Source organism: Triturus cristatus, chromosome 9 (genome assembly GCF_964204655.1).
Source record: "Triturus cristatus chromosome 9, aTriCri1.1, whole genome shotgun sequence".
Taxonomy (NCBI): Eukaryota; Metazoa; Chordata; class Amphibia; order Caudata; family Salamandridae; genus Triturus; species Triturus cristatus.
In genome coordinates this window covers 749071250-749091160 of record NC_140592.1, presented here as the reverse complement: position 1 = coordinate 749091160, position 19911 = coordinate 749071250, and the positions used below count along the sequence as shown (strand labels likewise).

Below are 19911 nucleotides of genomic sequence, written 5' to 3'. Positions count from 1 at the left end.
CATTAATGGGTCCACCTCTGGCGTTTCTGCCACTTTGTCAGAGACATCGGGCCTAGGGCACTCAGATCGGAGTCGTGCGCGCACGTCTTTCTCAAACGCTTGGCGCAGGTGGGAGTGTACATAGTCTGCCACCTCCTGGGGTGGCAGCCAAGCCGTGGAGTTAGGATGGATAATCTCGGCGGGCTCAAGGGTGAGGACCTTAGGAGACGGATCCGGTTCAGAGTGTTTCTCCTTCCTGGCTTTTTTGGAGGGGCGAGGAGCCTCCTCTTGGTCAGTGGAAGGGTCCGAGGAAGTGTCCTGATCACCATCCTCTTAGGAAATTTCCGTGATCGTGGCTTCTCTACTGGACGTAGAGCGCTCCTGTTCCACCATTGCTTTGGCCAGTTTAGCAAAGTCCGCTGAGTGGGGGTTCGCCATTCCTTTACCACCAGATCTAGCTCGAGAGCTTGAAGATGGAAGCCAGCCTTGCTGCTTGGCATAGGAGCACAGGTGGCATTTTAGGGGTGCAATCGCCCTTACCAGCGCTGAATTCACGGAATGCTGGACGCCCGCATCTAAAGCCTCAACGAGGTCTTGTTCTACAAACCCAGAGGGTTCCTCTTCGTAGTAGTAATAGTCCTCCTCATAGTACTCAGACATCGTAACACACCAAGTGTGGAATCACTGACCCTGGAGAACTGTCTGCGGTCGCAGGATTAGGCCAGGTAGGTAATGTAAGTAGAAGAGGTCAGGAGGAGTGGTAACCCCAAGCAAGCTCCAATAATTCACCAAAGGTGAGTTGGAATCAAGTTATGACGTGGAGGGAGGAGAAGCTTGCTGAAGAAATCCACTCTACGCAAAGCCTATGACTGATTATACAGCCCCACAGTATGTGCAACAAATGGGGCGTCAGAGGAGCTACAAAACGAGCCTTTGCGCGCTTTTTATTAATAAAGCACGAGGGTCTGAGACATAAAACGCTGCCTCCGCGTTCACTCAATGCCGAAATGCCAAAAGCACAGGCAAATATGGCCGCCGCGCATGCGCGCTGGCCGAGGCTCGTAGCAATCGAAAGAGGACCGCGCGTCCTTCAGACGCGCGTCCTCGCTCCTCGGGACCTGCCGCACCAATGCCCGAACGCGAACCAGCGTCGGAGCGTTGAACACCCGGAGCGCGAAGGCAAGCGCTCAGGCAGAGTCAACAGAAATCACTGAGAGCTAAGGTAAGCGCTCCATCAGAACTCAACTGCAACTGAGAACTCGTTGATAACAAACTAGCGTACAGGTAGACTCTCTCCAAACGAAAGATAACTCGGTGATATACGGAGCGCGAAGGAAAGCGCTCAGACAGTACCTAAAAGCGATGATAGTTTGCGCCACAATGAGAAGAAGGCAAACGCCACTCACGAGGGGCGGGGCAGCAAACAAAGCTACATTCGAACGAAACTCAGTCGCAACAGGCAAACCTGAAATCGCTCACAAAGCGCTAGCCTGCCAGCGACAAGAACGCTAGAAAACTAACTTTACAACGACCACACGTTTCATAATACAACACTTCCACAGTAAGGATAGCAAAGGGCACTTAACTGGCTGCGGAGCAGCAAAGAAAGAGGACTCTATGTTCATGCAGGGACCTTATGTACCCTGGGACTCTATGGTTATCACATGGTTTTCTGTTTGTATTTTCATTGGCTGCTGTGAGCTTCTAGTAAAGAAATGAGAAGCATAATCGGAGCCTCGGGTCCTGACACAGAATTGCACTGGGTACTGATATTTACTTTACTCTGGAAATGACTTCCTAGCCAGGTACAGCGTCATATGTAAAGTAATCTGGTGAGATTATTTTGAAGTTCCACGAGCAAATACTAACGAATGCAAGCATGTGCAATAAAATTAACTGACTACTGTATTTTTGAGCTCCTATTAACCAGAATATTTTAGTTCTTTGCAAGAATTCAGTCAGTCATAGCTACACATCACACTCCAACATTCCAGATTAGGTTAAAGGACTCCCCTCATCCCATTTTATGAAGCCAAAATAATGTTATAATATGTTATTTTAGGTTTCTCCGACGGAGAAACATAAATCACCGTTTACAACTTCCTTCACTCCAAAGCGTTCTTTAGTCCTTCTTTTGTTTTGTTGTCTGTTATGGTCACAGTCCTTCTACTCTTTCTGAGGATTCGTAGTGAGAATGGCTGCGCCCGGTGACAGTGGTTGTGTAACCCGTTGACATGAGCCTACCTTTAAAGGTAAGGGCACTTTAACACTGTTTCTTTACACAACAAGCTCATGAACATTAGTGAGCGTCACTGTAATGACCGAAGCTGCACAGCTTTCTAGTTTTGTGCCGAACCTCACTTCCAATAGTTTACACACCGGCTGAGATATCGGTAGTACAGAAGCTGTGATCATTTCCAGGCAGCTCCCACTAGTTGTATGAGCTGTGCATATTTTTCAGGCAACTCCCACTAGTTTCTGTAGAATTAGCTAACCCTGTCACAAAAAACGGACAGGACAGTCAATTAATGTTTCCGGACTTCCCTTTCAGCGGCACTAAGCCATTTGAAATGGTGCCTGTTAGAGGGCTCCCATACATTTTGGTTACTGTAGACACACGTTAGTATTTTAGAAAACAAGAAATAAATTTTCAACTTAGACTTGGACATTTTTAGGTCTCTCTCGCCTACCAGCCAGCTGGTTACAAAAGACCGAAGGTGATCTTACCGAAACTTAATAGTGTGCTTGAAATACTATAATTTACACTGACAGGCCATACTATACAATGACAGGTCATATGATACCATACAATGACAGACCATATCATACTATACAATATAAGGCCATATACCATACCTTAGCATACACTGACAGGTCCTACCATACCTTACAATCACAAGCCATACCATACAAAACTATACAATGATGAGCCATACCATACCATACAATGAGAGGCTGCACCACACTATACAATGACAAGCCATCCTAATAGCACACTATACAATGATGAGCCATATCATGACAGACAATACCATACTGTACAATGACAGGTCATACCATACCATAGCATACTATACAATGCACAGCAGCCACACTGCTGTAGAGCATGCCTTAAAAACATTGACAGAGGCAGTAGTTCTTGCATAGGTGAGACCTGTTTGTTTTGCTAATGTTTGCTTTTGTCTGTAGCATCAACTGTATTGTGCCGCATTGGTAAAGCCAATAGGTCCAAATGAAGAGATCTATTGACTTTGCCAGTGCTTGTTATTGTATGCAGAGTGCCTTAAAGTGAAAGGCTATTGTTGTTTCTGGGGGTGCTGCCCAGGAGCAGATAGTAGTCATGATAGATTAGCCTTGTATCATGGCCACGCCCCTGAACGAGGGTTTTGAAGTTTCTACTATAGGGTTTTACTGTTTTCATTTGAAGAGTAGGAACTCCAAGACTCATTGCCCTAAAATATTTCAGCCACAGTGACCTGTTTTGAAATATAGCCCTAGGAATAACAAATATCCTGGGTCCATCAAAAACTGGAACAACGACTAGCCAATTTTGTGCTATGGTGGACTGAATTCCTGCAAAGTTACCAGCCTGATGGAATGAATGAAATATGTTTCTTTTCTTGCTATTTTTGATGACTCTTGAACCAATATTTAATTTGTGAACACGGGGTCAGTATTAATGTTAAAGAACATTGTGTGAGTCAATGTTGCAATGAACTAGAAAAAGTCAATTCTAAGTTAAAATGTAGGGTGATGAAAGACTGAGTGGTACCAGACGATCTATTGTAGTGAATGAATTGAGAAATACACCTAAGAAACTACAATAAGGAGGAAAGAAAGACTTGATGGTATCATTGAACAACAAAAATAAATTCTGTAAGTAATGAGGACAACAAATAATTGTTCTATTGGATGTATATCTACATGGAGGTTCTTTTTTTTGTTTCTGACAAACATTAGAATTACACTTAGACATTAGACAAAATATTACTGATCGCATGTCAGATTTATTTATTCTATGCGCATTGGCCGTATTGTTTCCTGTTTACTTCACTGGACACTACAGCGTTTACATTCAAGTGTGAACAAACTGTGACAAAGTAAATGTGGTTGGGAGTGATTGATGGATATGTACATATATACAGATGGATTTACACGCTGTTGTTTACTTTCGTTTCTTTACTCCAGAGTATCTATTTACCAGATGATGTTTCCCAGATTAGTCATATGTAGGTAGTTAAGAGGATGATAATTGAGAAATAATAAAGGATGCAACAAGTTTGATCAAATTAAGTTGGCAAGTTTCCTGATTTTCGATGATAGAAATCATTGATGTTGCAGCAGAGTTATTATGTGTTCCTCAAAGTAATTCATGGGACTAAATGGACATGATAAGCCTTTGAAGGGAATTATTTGAAAACTATTTCTGGGCATTCGACCGTCCTCGTCTACTATGCATCATCCATGAACCCAGACTTTATAGAAGTGCTCAGAACGCCAGCTTCATGCTATTATATTTTACTTTTTAACATTTTTTGATCCTTCTTAACTTTATTTAGTTTGTTCTGTGATATTAAAATATATATTCCCTTTCAAGAAAATACCTCTGAATGGCCATTTTTAGGTCTTGGCCAGCGAAGGCTGCGCTTGCGCGGTCTCGGCTAGCGAAGGCTGCGCTTGCGCAGTCTCGCTCGCAAGATTTAACGTTTTAGGAGTGGGGCTTTAACCCGCCCCTTTTTTTCCCTCTTCTCCATTGGCTGGCCTCTTAAATGCTGGTCAGCCATTGGAGAAGAGCTTTGTCTCTCCAAACAAGCCCCGTCTTTTTCGGATTCGGGGGCGTGTTTTTTCGATTCTTTTGGTCCTCTGAAATGTAAACATTCCAGCCAATGGCAAGAGGAGAGAAAGAAAAACACGCCCCCGAATCCGAAAACGCTGCTGCGTTTCTCCGAGGCATTTCTGCTTGACCTCGGAGAAAGGCGGCGGTGTTCATGGCTTAGCTTAGGGAATTTGTGATGTTTCGGGTTTTTCCATGCCTATTCTATTAACGCGGCCTTTTACCGTTATAATAGTGCGCCGTCTTGCCCGATTCAAAGTCCAGTTAACTGCAGTTGTATTTCATTAATATTTAGATCATGAAAGCTGTTCTAGAATGTTGAATGCGAAAAAGATGCTCGCCAAATAACATGCAAACATCAGCCTGCGAATAACATATTGGCTGAATGAGATGCTGTCAGCATTACTTAATAAGGTGGGAAATAAGATGCTAATTTCTGCTCGGACGCCGGGTGGTGCAATACACACATTTGTGAGTCTGGCACATTTAATGTTCCAGTTTGCAAAATATTTAATCCTGAATTGAAGAGCACTCACTAGCTTGTGTCGTGGAGCTGTTGTTGCACTTGTGCCACCTATAGCAGCCCTGGTCCGGATGCGAGTTTACACTGCAACCCGTCCACGCATCTCGCGAGAACCGCTCTTCCTGTCGCTGAGCGCTGTAGGCTGCCCGCACAGCTCTCGCGAGATCAGCCCGGACCCATCATGGCGGAAGGTATTGCTTGCTTGTTCAGTGTGCGCCAGAGCCGGGTTTCAGGGGGGTGGTGAGAGGGTGCCTGTGGTCCTGTACATGCACCCAACCTCCTGGGGTCACCCGCGTACCATTCCACGGGTGAGCGGCTGGGTTAAAAGCCAACTATTTTACGTGTACTGGTCCACGCCCTGCTGAGGCTGGAGCCGGCTAAGCTGTCATCTCATAAATAGTGCTGCTGAAATTTGTTATCGATATGTGTATCTCTCAACTTTTACACTTGTGCTTGCATCTTCTCTCCCAGCAAAATACAACTACTTTGCCTTCAGCAAAACCTGAACTTGCCAGTTACAAACCCTGTAGTCTCAGGAGATGATAGTATGGCTTTATTCTTTGTGGTTCGCATTCCGATATTACTATATTTTTGTAAAATCCAAGAGGCATGTTTTGCCTCTGGCAGAATAAACATTGCAGTGTCTCTCACAACAGACTTGTGTACAATGTTTCAGTTGTTTTTGCGTGGCCTTTATTACCTAGGAGGATCACTAAGTGTATTTTTCTAAAACTGTATACTTATGATTGATGTTTAATGTTCTTCCTAGAGAGAGATCGAAGTTTTGACTCCTGGAAAGGTAGCACATAGGGTTAATGTGCCTGCAGCAAAGAACATGTACCATGCAGATCACAAAGTGCACATAATGTAAATAGGTCAGTGGGCTACTGCGTGTGTGTGTGTGTAGGTGGCTCTATTTGTGTGTGGGTTGCTCTATGTGAGTGGCTCTGTGGGTGGCTCTGTGTGTGTGGGTGGCTTTGTGTGTGTGGGTGCAAATGCAATAGGTCTCGCATTTGAGAGTGATTAAGCTATTGACATTGTAAATAACAAAGCCGTTTCTTTAAATGTTTTAAAATCAAAAACATAAACAAAAATAATGTCATGAGCAATGCCAATAGCTCTAACTTTAACAATGCCGAGACCGTTGCATTGTAAATGCTTGTTCTTCATAATTTGTGATAATATTACATTGTATCTGAGTCCCAACCCCTACTCCCTCCCCCAAAGAAATATGTTTCTTATAAAACATTTCACTGGTTTTATTAAAGTAACGCAAACTGTGACTGATTGTGATTATTCCAGGGTACATCACAAGAATCTTATCATTAATCATAAAAAAACACTATGGTGTATATCAAAGGTCAACACTATAGCTTTTAGTAATCCCCCTGCAATGTCTTTTTTACGAGTGATCACACATGCCCAGGTTATCATTACCTCTCTATGGTCTGGGCGCATCGTCATTCCTTACTGCAACTCCAGATTGTCCATGTCTTATAGTATTTCTGTGGCTATCCTTTTGCCAAGTAAATTGTCTTTTCAAGGCACATGAACTGGTCTTGTCTTTTTTTTCATCCTCTGATAATGGGGGGGGGGTCTACCCCCTTCCGAAGGGGAGCTATATGCCTCTTGGTGACCAAAAGCCCAAGCCACAACAAGGCTAATTTGTATCTCTTGGAGTCTAGGTTAATACTAATGTGCAGAATGGCCAGCTTTGGGTTAGCAGATATCGACCAGCCCAACACATTACCCAGAGTATGGAAAACCCCCTTTTAAGAAGGAGAAATCCTACAGCAATTCCATACCGTCTGTGTGAGATCTCCAATGTGTGAACCACAACTCCGATACAGTGGAGAAGAGTTCATTCCGCTCCTTCATTGCCTTTATCTTGTGAGATATACTCTACGTAGATACTTTTTTAAAAACTTGTCTTTTATTCAATATCACAGATACGTCACAATACATATTATACTTCCCGGCCACAAAGTAGTGAAAACATTTTTTACAAATTACTTTACACATCAGGTAAGTGGTACAGGATACCGTCGTGGCCTCTCTATTCGCCCATGTGGTTGGCTCCCAAGCGTCATTGCTAGGCATACATTGTCATGTTTGATACATAGGACAACACCCACAAATAACAATCATGCGCAGAAACAGAAATTAACAAAAAAATAAAAACTACAACAATTACCTGGCAGTGACAGGCAGTCAGGCTATATTACCTAAAATATTCCAGAGACAGCAGGTGAGGAACAATCAGAGTGAGCTAGAGAAGCCGCCAACCTCTCATGGACAGAGCATCGTCCCTTCTGAGCGAGGGAGAGAAGGTAGGTATGGGCGCCGGGTAGCCATCGGGTTGGGTATGATCTGCTGAGTGAGGCGCAGAACTCAACTGTGTCAATGTGCCAATAAATGGGCATGCGGGAAACCAGCCTCTGTCCAACTCTCCAGGCTTACAATCCAGGGGTGGGGAGTCCCTACCCACAGTCAGCTGGTACCTAGCTCTTTCACCCATATACCACACACTGCCTTAAATCGCACGCTATCTCATTTAACCAGAGAGGGGGTTATCATCCGACCCCATCACAGAGGCCTTGAGAGCCACAGTCTGTGAAGCAGCCCCACCCTCCCTCGTATGGTCCACCATTCGTCAGCAGGCCCTCTACCGTGTTTCCCAACATCTCCACTTCACGCGCCGCATTCTCATTAGTGCTGACCAAGTGCAGCTGGCGTTCTTCAGCCATGCTCCATTCATGCAGGTCCGCCCTCCATTTATCTGGGTGGAGGGAGGGGTGGGGTACAGTGCAAGTCCAGTGTATGGCAATGCGGCGCTTAGCCAGTATAAGTCCCAGGAGTGCAAATTTATGGTGTATACGAGCACCTGACCTAGGTATAGGGAGTACGCCCAAAAGACAATGTTTAACCGTCACCTTGATACCCCCACATGTGACCTTGCACAGTACGCGGAGCACCAGCGGCCAATATGCCTGAAGCCGAACACAGTCCTAGCTGACATGTAAAAAAGTTGCTGGTCCCACACCACACCAAGAGGCGTGTCGATCGAACCTTGACAATCTCTGTGGTGTTAAATATGTGCGATTGAGGTAAAAGAACTGGGTGTGCTTCAACAAGCATGTGTTGCTAGCCACCTCCTGGACCTGCACAAATGCCCGCTTCCACTCGCCCTCTGTGAACGGCGACAATAGATCAGCTGTCTATCTGTTTCGGATTCTTGATACATCAATCCTGCGATCCACCTTCAGAGCTTTATATATGTGGGAGATTAGTACCATATAGAAACCCGGGTCCAACTTTAGTATCAAAGTTTGTGTCTCCTCTGGTTCACCTGGAAACGCAGGACATATCCCGTGAGCCGTGCGAGATATTTTAGGGTAATGTAAGAAATGGCCATCTGGCACATTGAAACACCTCTTTGCATCGCCAAAGGAAAGGAAGGCTCCGTTCAGGTACAGGTCCCCAGCTGTCGTGCAACCCCCCTCATCCTATTGTAAGGTTCATGAAGATCCGTAAGTGACAGAAACCCTGGATCCATTAGAGGGGGAGTAATCGAGCATATGGGGCCCTACGTATCACCAAGTTGACCGCCTGCGATCTGACGGACCGCAAACGGACAATCTAAGGGGGCCTGCGAGCCCATCATGGGATACCTCGGGAGGTCCAATCCCGCACCCCAGTCCACCAACAGTGCCTTCTCCACATCAGGACCTTCAGCACACCACTGCGCCACATATTGCAGCAGCCCCGCAAGGTAATTGTGAAGTCAGGTAGACCCAGCCCCCCGAGTCCATATCCAATTTAAGCGCCTCCAGTTTCACCCTGCTGCGCTTCCCGGCCCACACCAAGGAGATCAGGAGACTATTCAAGGTGTCGAAGGTAGATTTCAGGAAACAGCAAAAGGAGTTTTGGTGGGCATTGGGGGAGCATAACCATCCTTGCCAAAGCCATTCGCCCCATGACCAATAGAGCCTGGTGGGTCTAGAACCGGATAGACACCTCCAGGCCTTTGATGACTGCTCCCATATTCACAGCATATTGGGCATCCGGTGTATGAGCCACCTGTATACCTAGATAACGGAAATGGTCACGCTCCCATCGGAGCCCCTCATAAGGAAGGGCTGCAGCATCCCCACTCACCAGGGCTGCCAGCTGGAATATAACAGTCTTTTGGCGGTTCATATGGAGCCCAGAGGCTGCTCCGAACGGGGCAAGTACATCCAGGACTGTATATAGATATATGCAATTCATAAGCCTATATTGTGGGGCAATAACTGATTCTTTTGGGCACACCAACACCTCTTTCCAGTATTCTTCTGAAAGTGAACCCTTTAGAGTAATCCTTAATTGCTCAACCACAGTTATTATTGGGAAGTCAAGGAAATGAAGGGAAGCGTTTAGAAAATTTTAAAGCAACAGCATGCAGCTTCTAGGACAATGAGGAGAAATGGAAGTACCACACTAATACTCACCAGACCAACCATCTGGTGTTCTAAGTCCCTGCGCTTGTTGCCACATTTCTCTTACATACGTTTGAAGAAAAGGTTCAGTTTTCAAGCATCTCCTGAAGAGTTGGAAGTTTTTCTGCATAGGGGCATTCCAGAATATATATCTCTCTAGGGATCTGTCGTGTTTTTTTCTTGTCGTATCATTTCATCCTGTGTTTTAGAATTCTTTTTGAAGGTGCATGCAATTTCGAATAGCATGCATTTATTGACTCTCTCCAGGATCTCGTTTAATAACAAATTAGCTTCAGGATCTTTCTTTTATGGTACTGATTGCACAGTTTAAATTGTTTTTCTTTTTCCTGGAAAATGACCCTCTCAAATGTGTACATTGATATTTAGGTCCTGAATGTGTACAGCGCTCTTTACTCTTTACTTTGCCTGGTAGACCTTCTACTCGGCATAGATATTGTTCTCATAAGTTTTTTGAAACTGAAAAATAGCATTTGCTGCAAATTCTACTTGTGTAGCTCTTTGCTTTATAGAACTTGGAGCTTTTGCGGTCTGAAACCAAGTACTTCACCTTTCCCTAGTGTACTCCTGTCAGTTAGAATTGTTTTTCTTTGCTGCTGTTTTACAGAGAAGCCCAAAACCTGACTATAGATATGTGAATTTTGTTTTTATTACGTTTTTTTGTAGTAATGTTTATTTCAGTCAGGGAGATTTCGTGGAATGTTCAAATTTATTTCAGCTACAGGCAGTTACTCTGGATTACACTCTGGCCCGTCATATTGTTGTCCTACTGTCCCCCTACACTAAGGTCTAACTATATGCAAATAAATCTCAGACCGCCCCCAAAAGGGGATAGTTGAGCATGAACGTGCCCCCTTTGGATTGAAACACACGCAACCCCTTATAGCCTTGTATGGCTTAATAAGAGAGTTCAAATTTGAGTCTATGGCAGAACGAGGTACAGGAACCATGTATAGATGATGACAAGAACAAAAATTGATGGATTAATCCTTGAATTAATCTCCGTCATTGGTAATTACTCTGGGGTGCATTCCACTCGATAGTTGGTTTTATTATTGTTCATGGAGTCCACGGCCTTCATGATGCCTACTACAAACAGTAGCTAGTCACGTACAAAATAGTCTGAGGTATTCTGTAATATAGGGTCTTGCATCTCACCATTTTTCACAGTACAAATACTTCACATTGACACCCTCTGGTCTTACACTAAAGCCCCCATCTTCCCTAGTGATAACCTATGATCCCCTTGAGTCTGGATCCTGTTCCGACCACCCAGAGCTGGACCTAAATAAAGAATACAGTCTATCTGAGCATTGTGCGGCTGCCACTACCCTTATGTCCGCTAGATCAGGGTTTGCAAGGGTATTAAAGCTCAAGCAAATGGGTAGCAGCTTATACCCCTAATTGACATTTATGACAAAATCTATTTCTAGCGCTCCTAAAAAACAAAATGGCCTCTTTTTATCTGTCTTTAGTACATGGTCAGTGGTGGCTGTCTGTGAACGGAGGTGGTAGGGCTAAAAAAAAAAATGCACTTACCGTCTTTGCCGCCGCTGCCTCGCCGCACACCTCTCTCTCGCCTCTCCTCCGTCTTCTTCTGTGCTGGAAGAAGCACCAGAAGCACCCAGGCTTCCAGACTCTGCCAACCAATCCCGACGCTACAAGAGCAGCATCGTGATTGGTCTGAGTGGCCTATTTGGCCGCTCAGGCAGTGCCTAGGGAGGCTGGACATGTCCGCCATGGGGCTATGCAGCACAGTCCAATGGAAAACATGCAAATGCTCATGGCGGTTTGGCCAGCCTTAGATGGCCGGTCAAAGCGGCATGCACACGTAGGGAGGGAATGCAAACCACTCCTCTTCCTCCTGCGCTGAGCCAGCCTGTCCGACCTGGCTGAAGTCGTAAAGAAAATGATAACTTCTTGTTATTATCATTTTATTTTTATTTTCCACTGCTCTACAAGCAGTAGGGCTACGCTCCTGCGCCTTAGCGGAGGAGCCGCCACTGTACATGGTAGAAATTACGGCGCTGCTTCTGACACTTTAAAGTGTACTCTGCTCCCAGTTGTGGCTTTGTGTTTGCATTGCCCTCTGAGTTCTGAGCACGTGTAAGTTGTATGAAAGAAACTATGAAGATACTCCTGGTGACAGAGGTGAGGTCTGCGGTGATGACTCTGAGTCCAGCTGGCGCATTTGGAGCAGGGTGTCCACATTACCCACAAGACCCAGGGCGAGACTGGATAGGTGTGCGACACTGGAAGGGCTGTGGTGACCCCTCCTTTCCTCCTGCCTGCCCCAGAGCAGGCACGCAGTGCACCCCTGTATTCGGAAGGAGTTCCCTCAATGACGGCCAGTTGGAGTCTTGAGGGTTTAAAAGCCTAAGCCGCCCTAGCCTAGACATCGAACTATAATCCTGAATTGCTTCCTATTGCAGACACCATGGCCACTCATCGTGCAAAAAAGGATACAATACTTAAGGTCATGCTCACAAAGTCATCCACCAAGAAGACGGACCAGCTTAGAGATGCGTCACCCCTACCGGCTACCTCCCATGACACAGGAGCAGTGGATCCTCCAGATGGCGAGAGAACGATCTCACGCTGTTTCTTGGAAACCCTCCTCAACGTGCTGTGGAATTAGATAGCCATCCCAAAACAGGAAATTGCTGCTGACATCAGGCAAAAGATGGGAGACATGGGACATTGGGTCACTACCCTGAAGCAAAACAGTGATGTGAAAGAGGAAGAACTTGACGAATACCAACGTGAATTGCTTGAATTGTGAGACAGGAATGCAGATTTACAACTCCATTCGGAAGACCTGGAGAACAGATCCCACCGGTCAAACAGAATCAAAGGGGCCTTCTTCAGGTGAACTCCGGGAAGGTAGAGGATTATGTACTTCGTCTCTTCCGCCACATCTTACCGGAGCTGGCAGAGAAATATATTGTTCTCAACCGCATGCACAGAGCAGGCCGCTCATCTAAAACTCCAGCGACACCTCAAGACATACTCACCTATGGCCACCACTACCGACAAAAAGAAGCCATCATGTCTGCAATAAGGGATTGTGGCTTGATCACATTTGAGGTAACGAAGGTCTGGCTTTACCAAGACCTTTCCGCCATCACACTGCAGCATCATCGGGCCCTGAAACCAGTTACTGCATTCCTCCAGGAGAAAGGAATCGGATATAAATGGGGCCATCCCTTCAGACTCATCTTGTCTGGAACAACAAGACATACATGTCCATGACTTGGAGGAGGTGCGCTTGATCTTGGGTTTGGAGATCTCGTGGGATTAGTTTACCTGACCTGTGATGCAGCGGAGCCCACCTCCAGTGCCGGGCGCAGGTGGGTGTACTTGCTCTTCAACATGGAGGAGACATAACAAACCCTCGGCGGCCGAGAACCACAGGGAACAGTTGGCCTTGATACAACCGCACCACCAGCAAGAGCCTTCCTTGGACCGGGACTCCAACTAGAGTGATTGCACAAGGACTGGGGCATACGTATCAACAATAAAACCTCTTGGAGAAATCTATTCTTTCACCTCATACGTACTGCACTTCTTACAATCCATGCATTCCTTTGCGCTCGTCTTAAAAAGGACCCACAAGACAATTATCAACTAACAGTATTTAATGTATCAAACCATATGGAGTAATTTATACAGTTACATAATATTTATTAATTTAAAAGCAGTCTAAGATTCAATATAAAAAATATTGCACAAGATATCACAAATACACTGTAACAAGAGAGACAGCACATAAGACATACACATTTTTCATTAAAACTTTTGTTGAATCCGAAACCCCACCACAAAGGACTTTAATTATTACTCAGTGGCACACCAGACCTATGCCAGAATAGTTTACTTTCTGAGAACTCCCCGCTTTGTGACACCCACCACCCACATAGATATTGGTGCTGCTGTGCTCTCAGACCATTTCCCAATCTCGATTACCCTATGCACACCAGGCCTGCGACAGTCACAGCGTATGTGGTGCCTTGACCCCAAACTATTAACGTACAAGTCCACCCTCAAGGAAGTTAGAGAGACAATACACACATATCTCAGCACCAATGACACTTCTGACACTCCCATGTCGCTACTCTGGGACACCCTCAAAGCAGTCCTCAGGGGCACCTTTATAGCCATCTGCACAATACAAGTGTACCGAATTTGAGGGCCAAGCCAAAAAGTTGAAGAACATTTACAAGCGCTCGGGCTCCCATAGGGTGAGGAGACAACTAACGTTAGCTAGAAAGCAACTTAAAGCACTTGACATGGAAAAAGCAGTGTATGCCTTCCTCTGAACTAAGCAAAAGTATTGCGCAGGAGGCCACAAGGCAGGGCGACTGCTCGCCCATCGATTGCAAGCTTAAACACATCGACAAAGAATAGCAGAAATTCCGGAAATGTATGGGCAGTGTGCAGGCCATGATACCATTATAGCGCGGAAGTTTAAGATCTACTATGCAGACTTATAGTCTGCTGAACAGCTAAGGCAAACAGCCACCGGGGACTACGTGGCCAATGCACCCACTGCCTGATTAACTGCTGAGGATGCCCTCCGGCTGGAACAAAACATCAGAGAGGATGAAGTTCTTGCAGCCATAGCAAGACTTCAAATAGGTAAAGCACCAGGGCAAGATGGGCTCACATACACTTTTTACAAAGCATTTGCTGCATAGCTAGCGCCTACCTTAACTTGCCTTTACAACCCCTTTAGTGAACAGGGCACACTTACTGATACTATGATGGCAGCTACTATCACAGTATCCCTAAACCTGAGAAAGAACCCACCTTATGCTCATTCCACAGAACCATTTCCCTCCTCACTGTAGTTGATAAAATCTTTACGAGCATACTAACTACCTGGCTGTGCCCCTGCATGCAGGGTCTGGTAGACCCAGACCAAGCTGGGTTTATACCAGAGAGTAGCTGCAGTGATAATACAAAACGGCTGTTACACCTTATAGGTAAGGCGTACCACTCCAGAGTCCCAGGTGGGACTCAGCGTTCGCTTTCGGGAATGGATATGGTGTAGCTACACAAATCCCACAGCCACGTGCTAGTCAACAGCCTGACATCCAGATCCAATAGTATTGCGAGGGGAACGAAACAGGGCTGCCCTCTGTCCCCACTTTTATTTGCTTTGTTAATGGAGTCACTGGCGGAATGGGTCCGAAGGCATCCCCTGATCACTGGCATTACAATGGGCAGCCAGGAACATAAAATTGCACTATATGCGGATGACGTCATGTTTGCAACTACACACTCCGTTCCTTGCTGCCTCCGCTTGTGCAAGAGTTGGAACCTTTTGGCAGTGTTTCTGGATTTAAAGTTAATATACAAATATCCGGACTGGAGCCATCAACCTTACTATACCCCAGAGTGATAAATTCCCAGCTGGAAAGCCTCTTCCTGTTCCCATTGTCAATTCAAGGCGCACAATACTTGGGGCTTCAAATTTGCTGCACAATATAAAAAAACAACAGAATGTAACTATGCAACCTTATTAGTGACCTCCTGTTTGGACATACAATCCGGAAGGGATGGCCCTGTTTCTTGGCTTTGTAGGATAGCAGCGATCAAGATGACCCTTCCTCAGAAGTTTCTCTATTTATTGCTAATCCTTCCCTTGCACCCACAATCATATACACTTTAGAAGCTACAGCAGCTGATTAACAGCTTTGTATGGGAAGGCAAGGGGGCATGCATACTCAGAAAACGTGCTTACTTGTCCGTGGCGGAGGGAGGCATTGGTATTCCTCATCTAATGCACTACTATTAAACGGCACAGTTAAGGTATATGGTGGAGTGGAAAAGGGCGAGCACGGAAAAACACTGGTGCGTTATAGATCTAGCGAATGCCGCCATTCGTATCTGGAGAATCCCATTGCTGCCCAAAAAACATCGCCCGCTAGGGTTGTATATCTCACCAGTGGTGAGAGCTACTGTGGGGATTTGGGATAAGGTTAAGTTGGTCAAGAAGCTCTCCACCCATTTCTCGCCGCAAACACCCATTAGAGGAAATCTGGATTTCTCCCCTGCTTTTTAGGGCAAGACATTAACTGTAAAAGCATAGGGGATTTTTTTGACCAGCACAGCCTTTTGGACTTCTCACAGATCAAAGCCGAATATTGGCGCTAAGTCACTATCAAACACTAGATGACCCACCATCAAATGTACCAGCAGGCCCCCTACACCTCTTGAGAAGTGGTTTCTCACCCGCCCCAATGACAAGAACCTCCAGTCTGAAGTATATGCCTTTCTCAACAAACCCACAAGCCCTAACAAATCCTCAGTCCAACAGGGGTTGGAACTAGTATGCGAGCGCCCTTTCACCCCTAAGTAATAGTTGGAATTTTTGCACCGATCCCGCACATCAGCACGTAGCACATCTCGGAAAGAAACCCTACATAAAAGGACACACTACTGGTACTACACACCGGCCAGGGCAGCCAAATGGAAATGGGGTGGGGATTATGGCTGCTGGCACAAATGTGCCAAGTCGGTCACACTGACTCATCTACTCTGGCATTGCTCTAAGCTGCACCGCTACAGGACTGATATACTCGCGACCATTAATGACAAGTACAAAACGGACATACCTAAACTTGCCAGCTATATAAGGGCTCCCCAATGCCTTAACCTATCCTTTACGCTCAGCAAGGGGACGGGCAATTATCTTAGCCCTTTGTGCGACCAAGAAAGTCCTCCTGTCCAAATGGGGCACAGAGACAGTACCAACTCGCAAAGATAGGTTACATAAGCTCGAGGGACTCCTTGGTATGGAAAAGCGGACAGCATTTGTAGAACACACACTCCCACAATTTGACAAAACTTGGGGGGCCCTGCATACGCTTTCTTGCACAGAACGTTGACCTGTCAAGCATACCTGCGAGTGCTTCACCTAATGACTATGTAGGAAAACGCAGATTAATTTGTCGCCTGCCATGAGACATTATCTTTACTACTACTGGTTAGGACAGTGCTGTTCGTTGAGTACTATCCATCCCTTCCACATTCCTCGAAACCTTAGGCACTATCCCTATCCCCCTACCCTTGGACACTCAGACTCATCCTCTCTATCTCCTCTTCTAGCCAGCCCATCTATCCTCCCCATTCACCTCATCGGACAGTGGATGTAGGTGAGGTATAGGTCTGTACACGTTTTTTTCTTCTTCTAAAACTCAATGAATTAGATGTAAACGTAATTAGTAGTATAAATGAGTATGTGTGGTGAGATACGGAGTTCAGGGAAATCGATATGAAGAGTAATATGTATTTTATGTATTTTGTGACTGATCTTGAAATTGAGTATGTATTATATTATGGTTCTAATAAAGACAATTTTCAATAAATAAATGAAGTAAATATTGACATTGTCATAGAACATATGGTGGTTCTTAAAAAATTATGGAAGTCACGCAGGCTTTTGTGATTGCTTATCTCATCCAGTAACTTTCCACAGAGCCGTTCGCACAGTGCAAGTCACCCGTTTTGGCTTTGCCACTACTTGTACTTCTTAAGGTGAAACTAACTGGAGAGACCTACCTTTAGTCTTTCAGGTGGGACAAACAAATTTGAAGAAAGTGAATGGCTGTCCATTCACCTCTTTGTTAATCGTGGGCTGATTCGCCCAATCACCTAGAGATAATGGGTGGAGCTTGGGCCCATTGGCCCATACAAAATGAAGTCTATGGGCCGAAGCCTCAATGGCAGACAGTTCATATGCACTAGTTACACAATGCAAGCTTCATTTAATTATTCTCTCCCCTCCACAGGGCTGACAGTGCTGCCTCCTATGTGTGTGCAGAATGAGGCTCATGTTACATCCCTTCCTGGCATGGCGACGATGTCGGTGCTGCTGGAAGGGGGTCTACAGAGTGATGTCCACCACAGCATCGAACAGGTATATTAGGTAAAGAATGTTTCTTAAAGATGTCTACGAGCTCTTGATTTTATTGAAGGTTTGTTCTGCAGTTGTTTGTTGTGTTACTTCATGGTTTCCTGCATGTGCATCTGTAACTGCTTGTGTGGGCTTCTTTATGAATGTGGTAGGGGCAAGTAACATCTTTGTATTGCTTTCTCACAATCCCGGCCTATTTGCCAATCCTCCCCGCATCCCCAGGGTGGGGGATGGGGTGCCATGCGCAGAGTACCTTTTTCTTTTCTTTTAGTAATTTGTGCTGAATGTATGACGTTACAACGCATACATTTACAACGCATGCCTTTACAACACAGTTTTTACATCGCAACATCCTTTACTACGCATACATTTAAATCGCATGCCACTACAACAAATTTTTTTAAACTACATTTACAATGCATTCCATTACATCGCATTATACCTTTACAACGCATACCATTACATTGCATGTAAGGTAAGTATTGGATAGTGTAGTGGTAAAAATTACTATTCTAACTCCAGGGGTTGCAACAGTAGGGTAAGTGTTGGATAGTGTAGGGGTACTATGCGTTGTAATGGTATGCATTGTAATGACATGCGATGTAATGCCTGCGTTGTAGTGACATGCGTTGTTAAGGATGTTGTGATGTAATGACTGCGTTGTAAATGTAGTGCGCTGTAATGACTGCGTTGTAAAGTTTGTTTCTCATTTGTGATACCATAGGTTTGATTGCAGTTTGAATTTTTTACTTGTTTCCAGTGAACCAGAGCTGATTCACTGTTCATCAACAAGAGATTAAAAAAAGATGTTAGGACTGCAGTCTCTGGGCATAGAACAGAACCCGGAAATCTAAGTTATTTATGAACTTTGCACTAACTCAAACGGGGTGCAATTGAGATTACATTAAATCAAAGTTACATTTATTTTCTATCTGTTGAAATCATTACAAAAAATTATGCAACTACATAAAACACTGTTAAGTTATTAGGATATTTTGCGCATAGCACATCTTAAAATCATCTCAGTAAATATTGTCTCTAAAGGCACTGTGTAATAAATAAGGATCGAGGCGCTGCCGGGCTGCATTACAGAAAGATGAACATGGAACGTAGGGTCCCCCACTAAGTCAGTGCTGTAATCCAGGACCCCGGTCTAAGCAATTTCAGTAATTTGAACCGCAAAACAATACACAAAAATAGGAAAACAAGCATTCTTCAAACAAATGATGTAATATTTTATTGAATTCACAAGCAAATATAAACAAATCTAAATTTTAATTAGCTTACATGTTTGATGACCCCACCAGAGGAGAACACTTCTTGCTCTTCCAGTAGAACCAACACATACCATTTTACTAAGTCAATCCGTAGTTGCCCATGGCTTGAGATTTGCCCTTCTTGAATGTGGTACTTAGCCTCTTAAGGACTGGAGCATTGTTCTGTTTAATCAAGGAAAATAGTATGGTGAGCACATCTATTGACTACACCCCTTCAACAATCTTCAACACCTTGGTGTTGATGTCAATACCTTAAGTAACTCAGTAAGACAAACTTGTAATCTTCATTTTCAACAAATACTCAGTATAACATTAGAGAATGGAAATATTACCTATTTGTAAGTATCCATTATGGGGCCCATACAAAGAACTTAGATCCCAGAATACTTTTTTGAAGTAACTTCCACATTTTAAAACCTGTATTTCGTTTATAACAGAAAGCAAACAAGCCAAGTTACTATAAAAATTATACCTCAGCTTTTAAAATCCAAGCAATGGCAACACCGTACTCATCTTTTGCATCCCCGCTCATTTTTAGAACCAAACATAATATAAGTCAAACCTCTGAAAAATATTGCGGTGGATGAGAAGGTGGATAGGAATATTGTTAAGGTAACAGTGCTGAAGGGAATGTGAGGGGTAAATATCTTTGCAGAAGGACTTTTTGTTTTTAATAGACTTACCTAATCAGAAAAACAACTTCCAGTTAGTCTTCTGAGAAAGCGCCACCTAAGCAAATTCCTGAGTGAAGCTTTAATCTCCCAGAAATCCTTTTGAAGTTAAAAAATTAGGCACTGCTTTCAAAACTTTTGAATACACTTTCATTTGGCTACCAACCAGTGCTCTTCTAGCGGATTATTTCCTTGAGTGTTTCCACTCTA

The 19911-nt window shown here is 44.6% G+C and overlaps 1 protein-coding gene across 2 annotated transcripts in view; it reads left to right on the top strand.

The window, feature by feature from the left end:
* Window positions 1–2145: 2145 nt before the first annotated feature.
* DNAJC4 (DnaJ heat shock protein family (Hsp40) member C4) overlaps window positions 2146–19911 on the top strand; it is a 442464-nt gene continuing 424698 nt past the window's right edge. The window contains exons 1-2 of one of the 2 annotated variants that reach the window (XM_085626034.1): window positions 2146–2231; window positions 17629–17765. In XM_085626034.1, the coding sequence (XP_085482160.1) occupies window positions 17662–17765 (104 nt within the window). In that variant the 5' untranslated portion in view covers window positions 2146–2231; window positions 17629–17661. The remainder of the gene's footprint in view (window positions 2232–17628; window positions 17766–19911) is intronic. The other variant, XM_085626035.1, reaches the window with a different exon arrangement.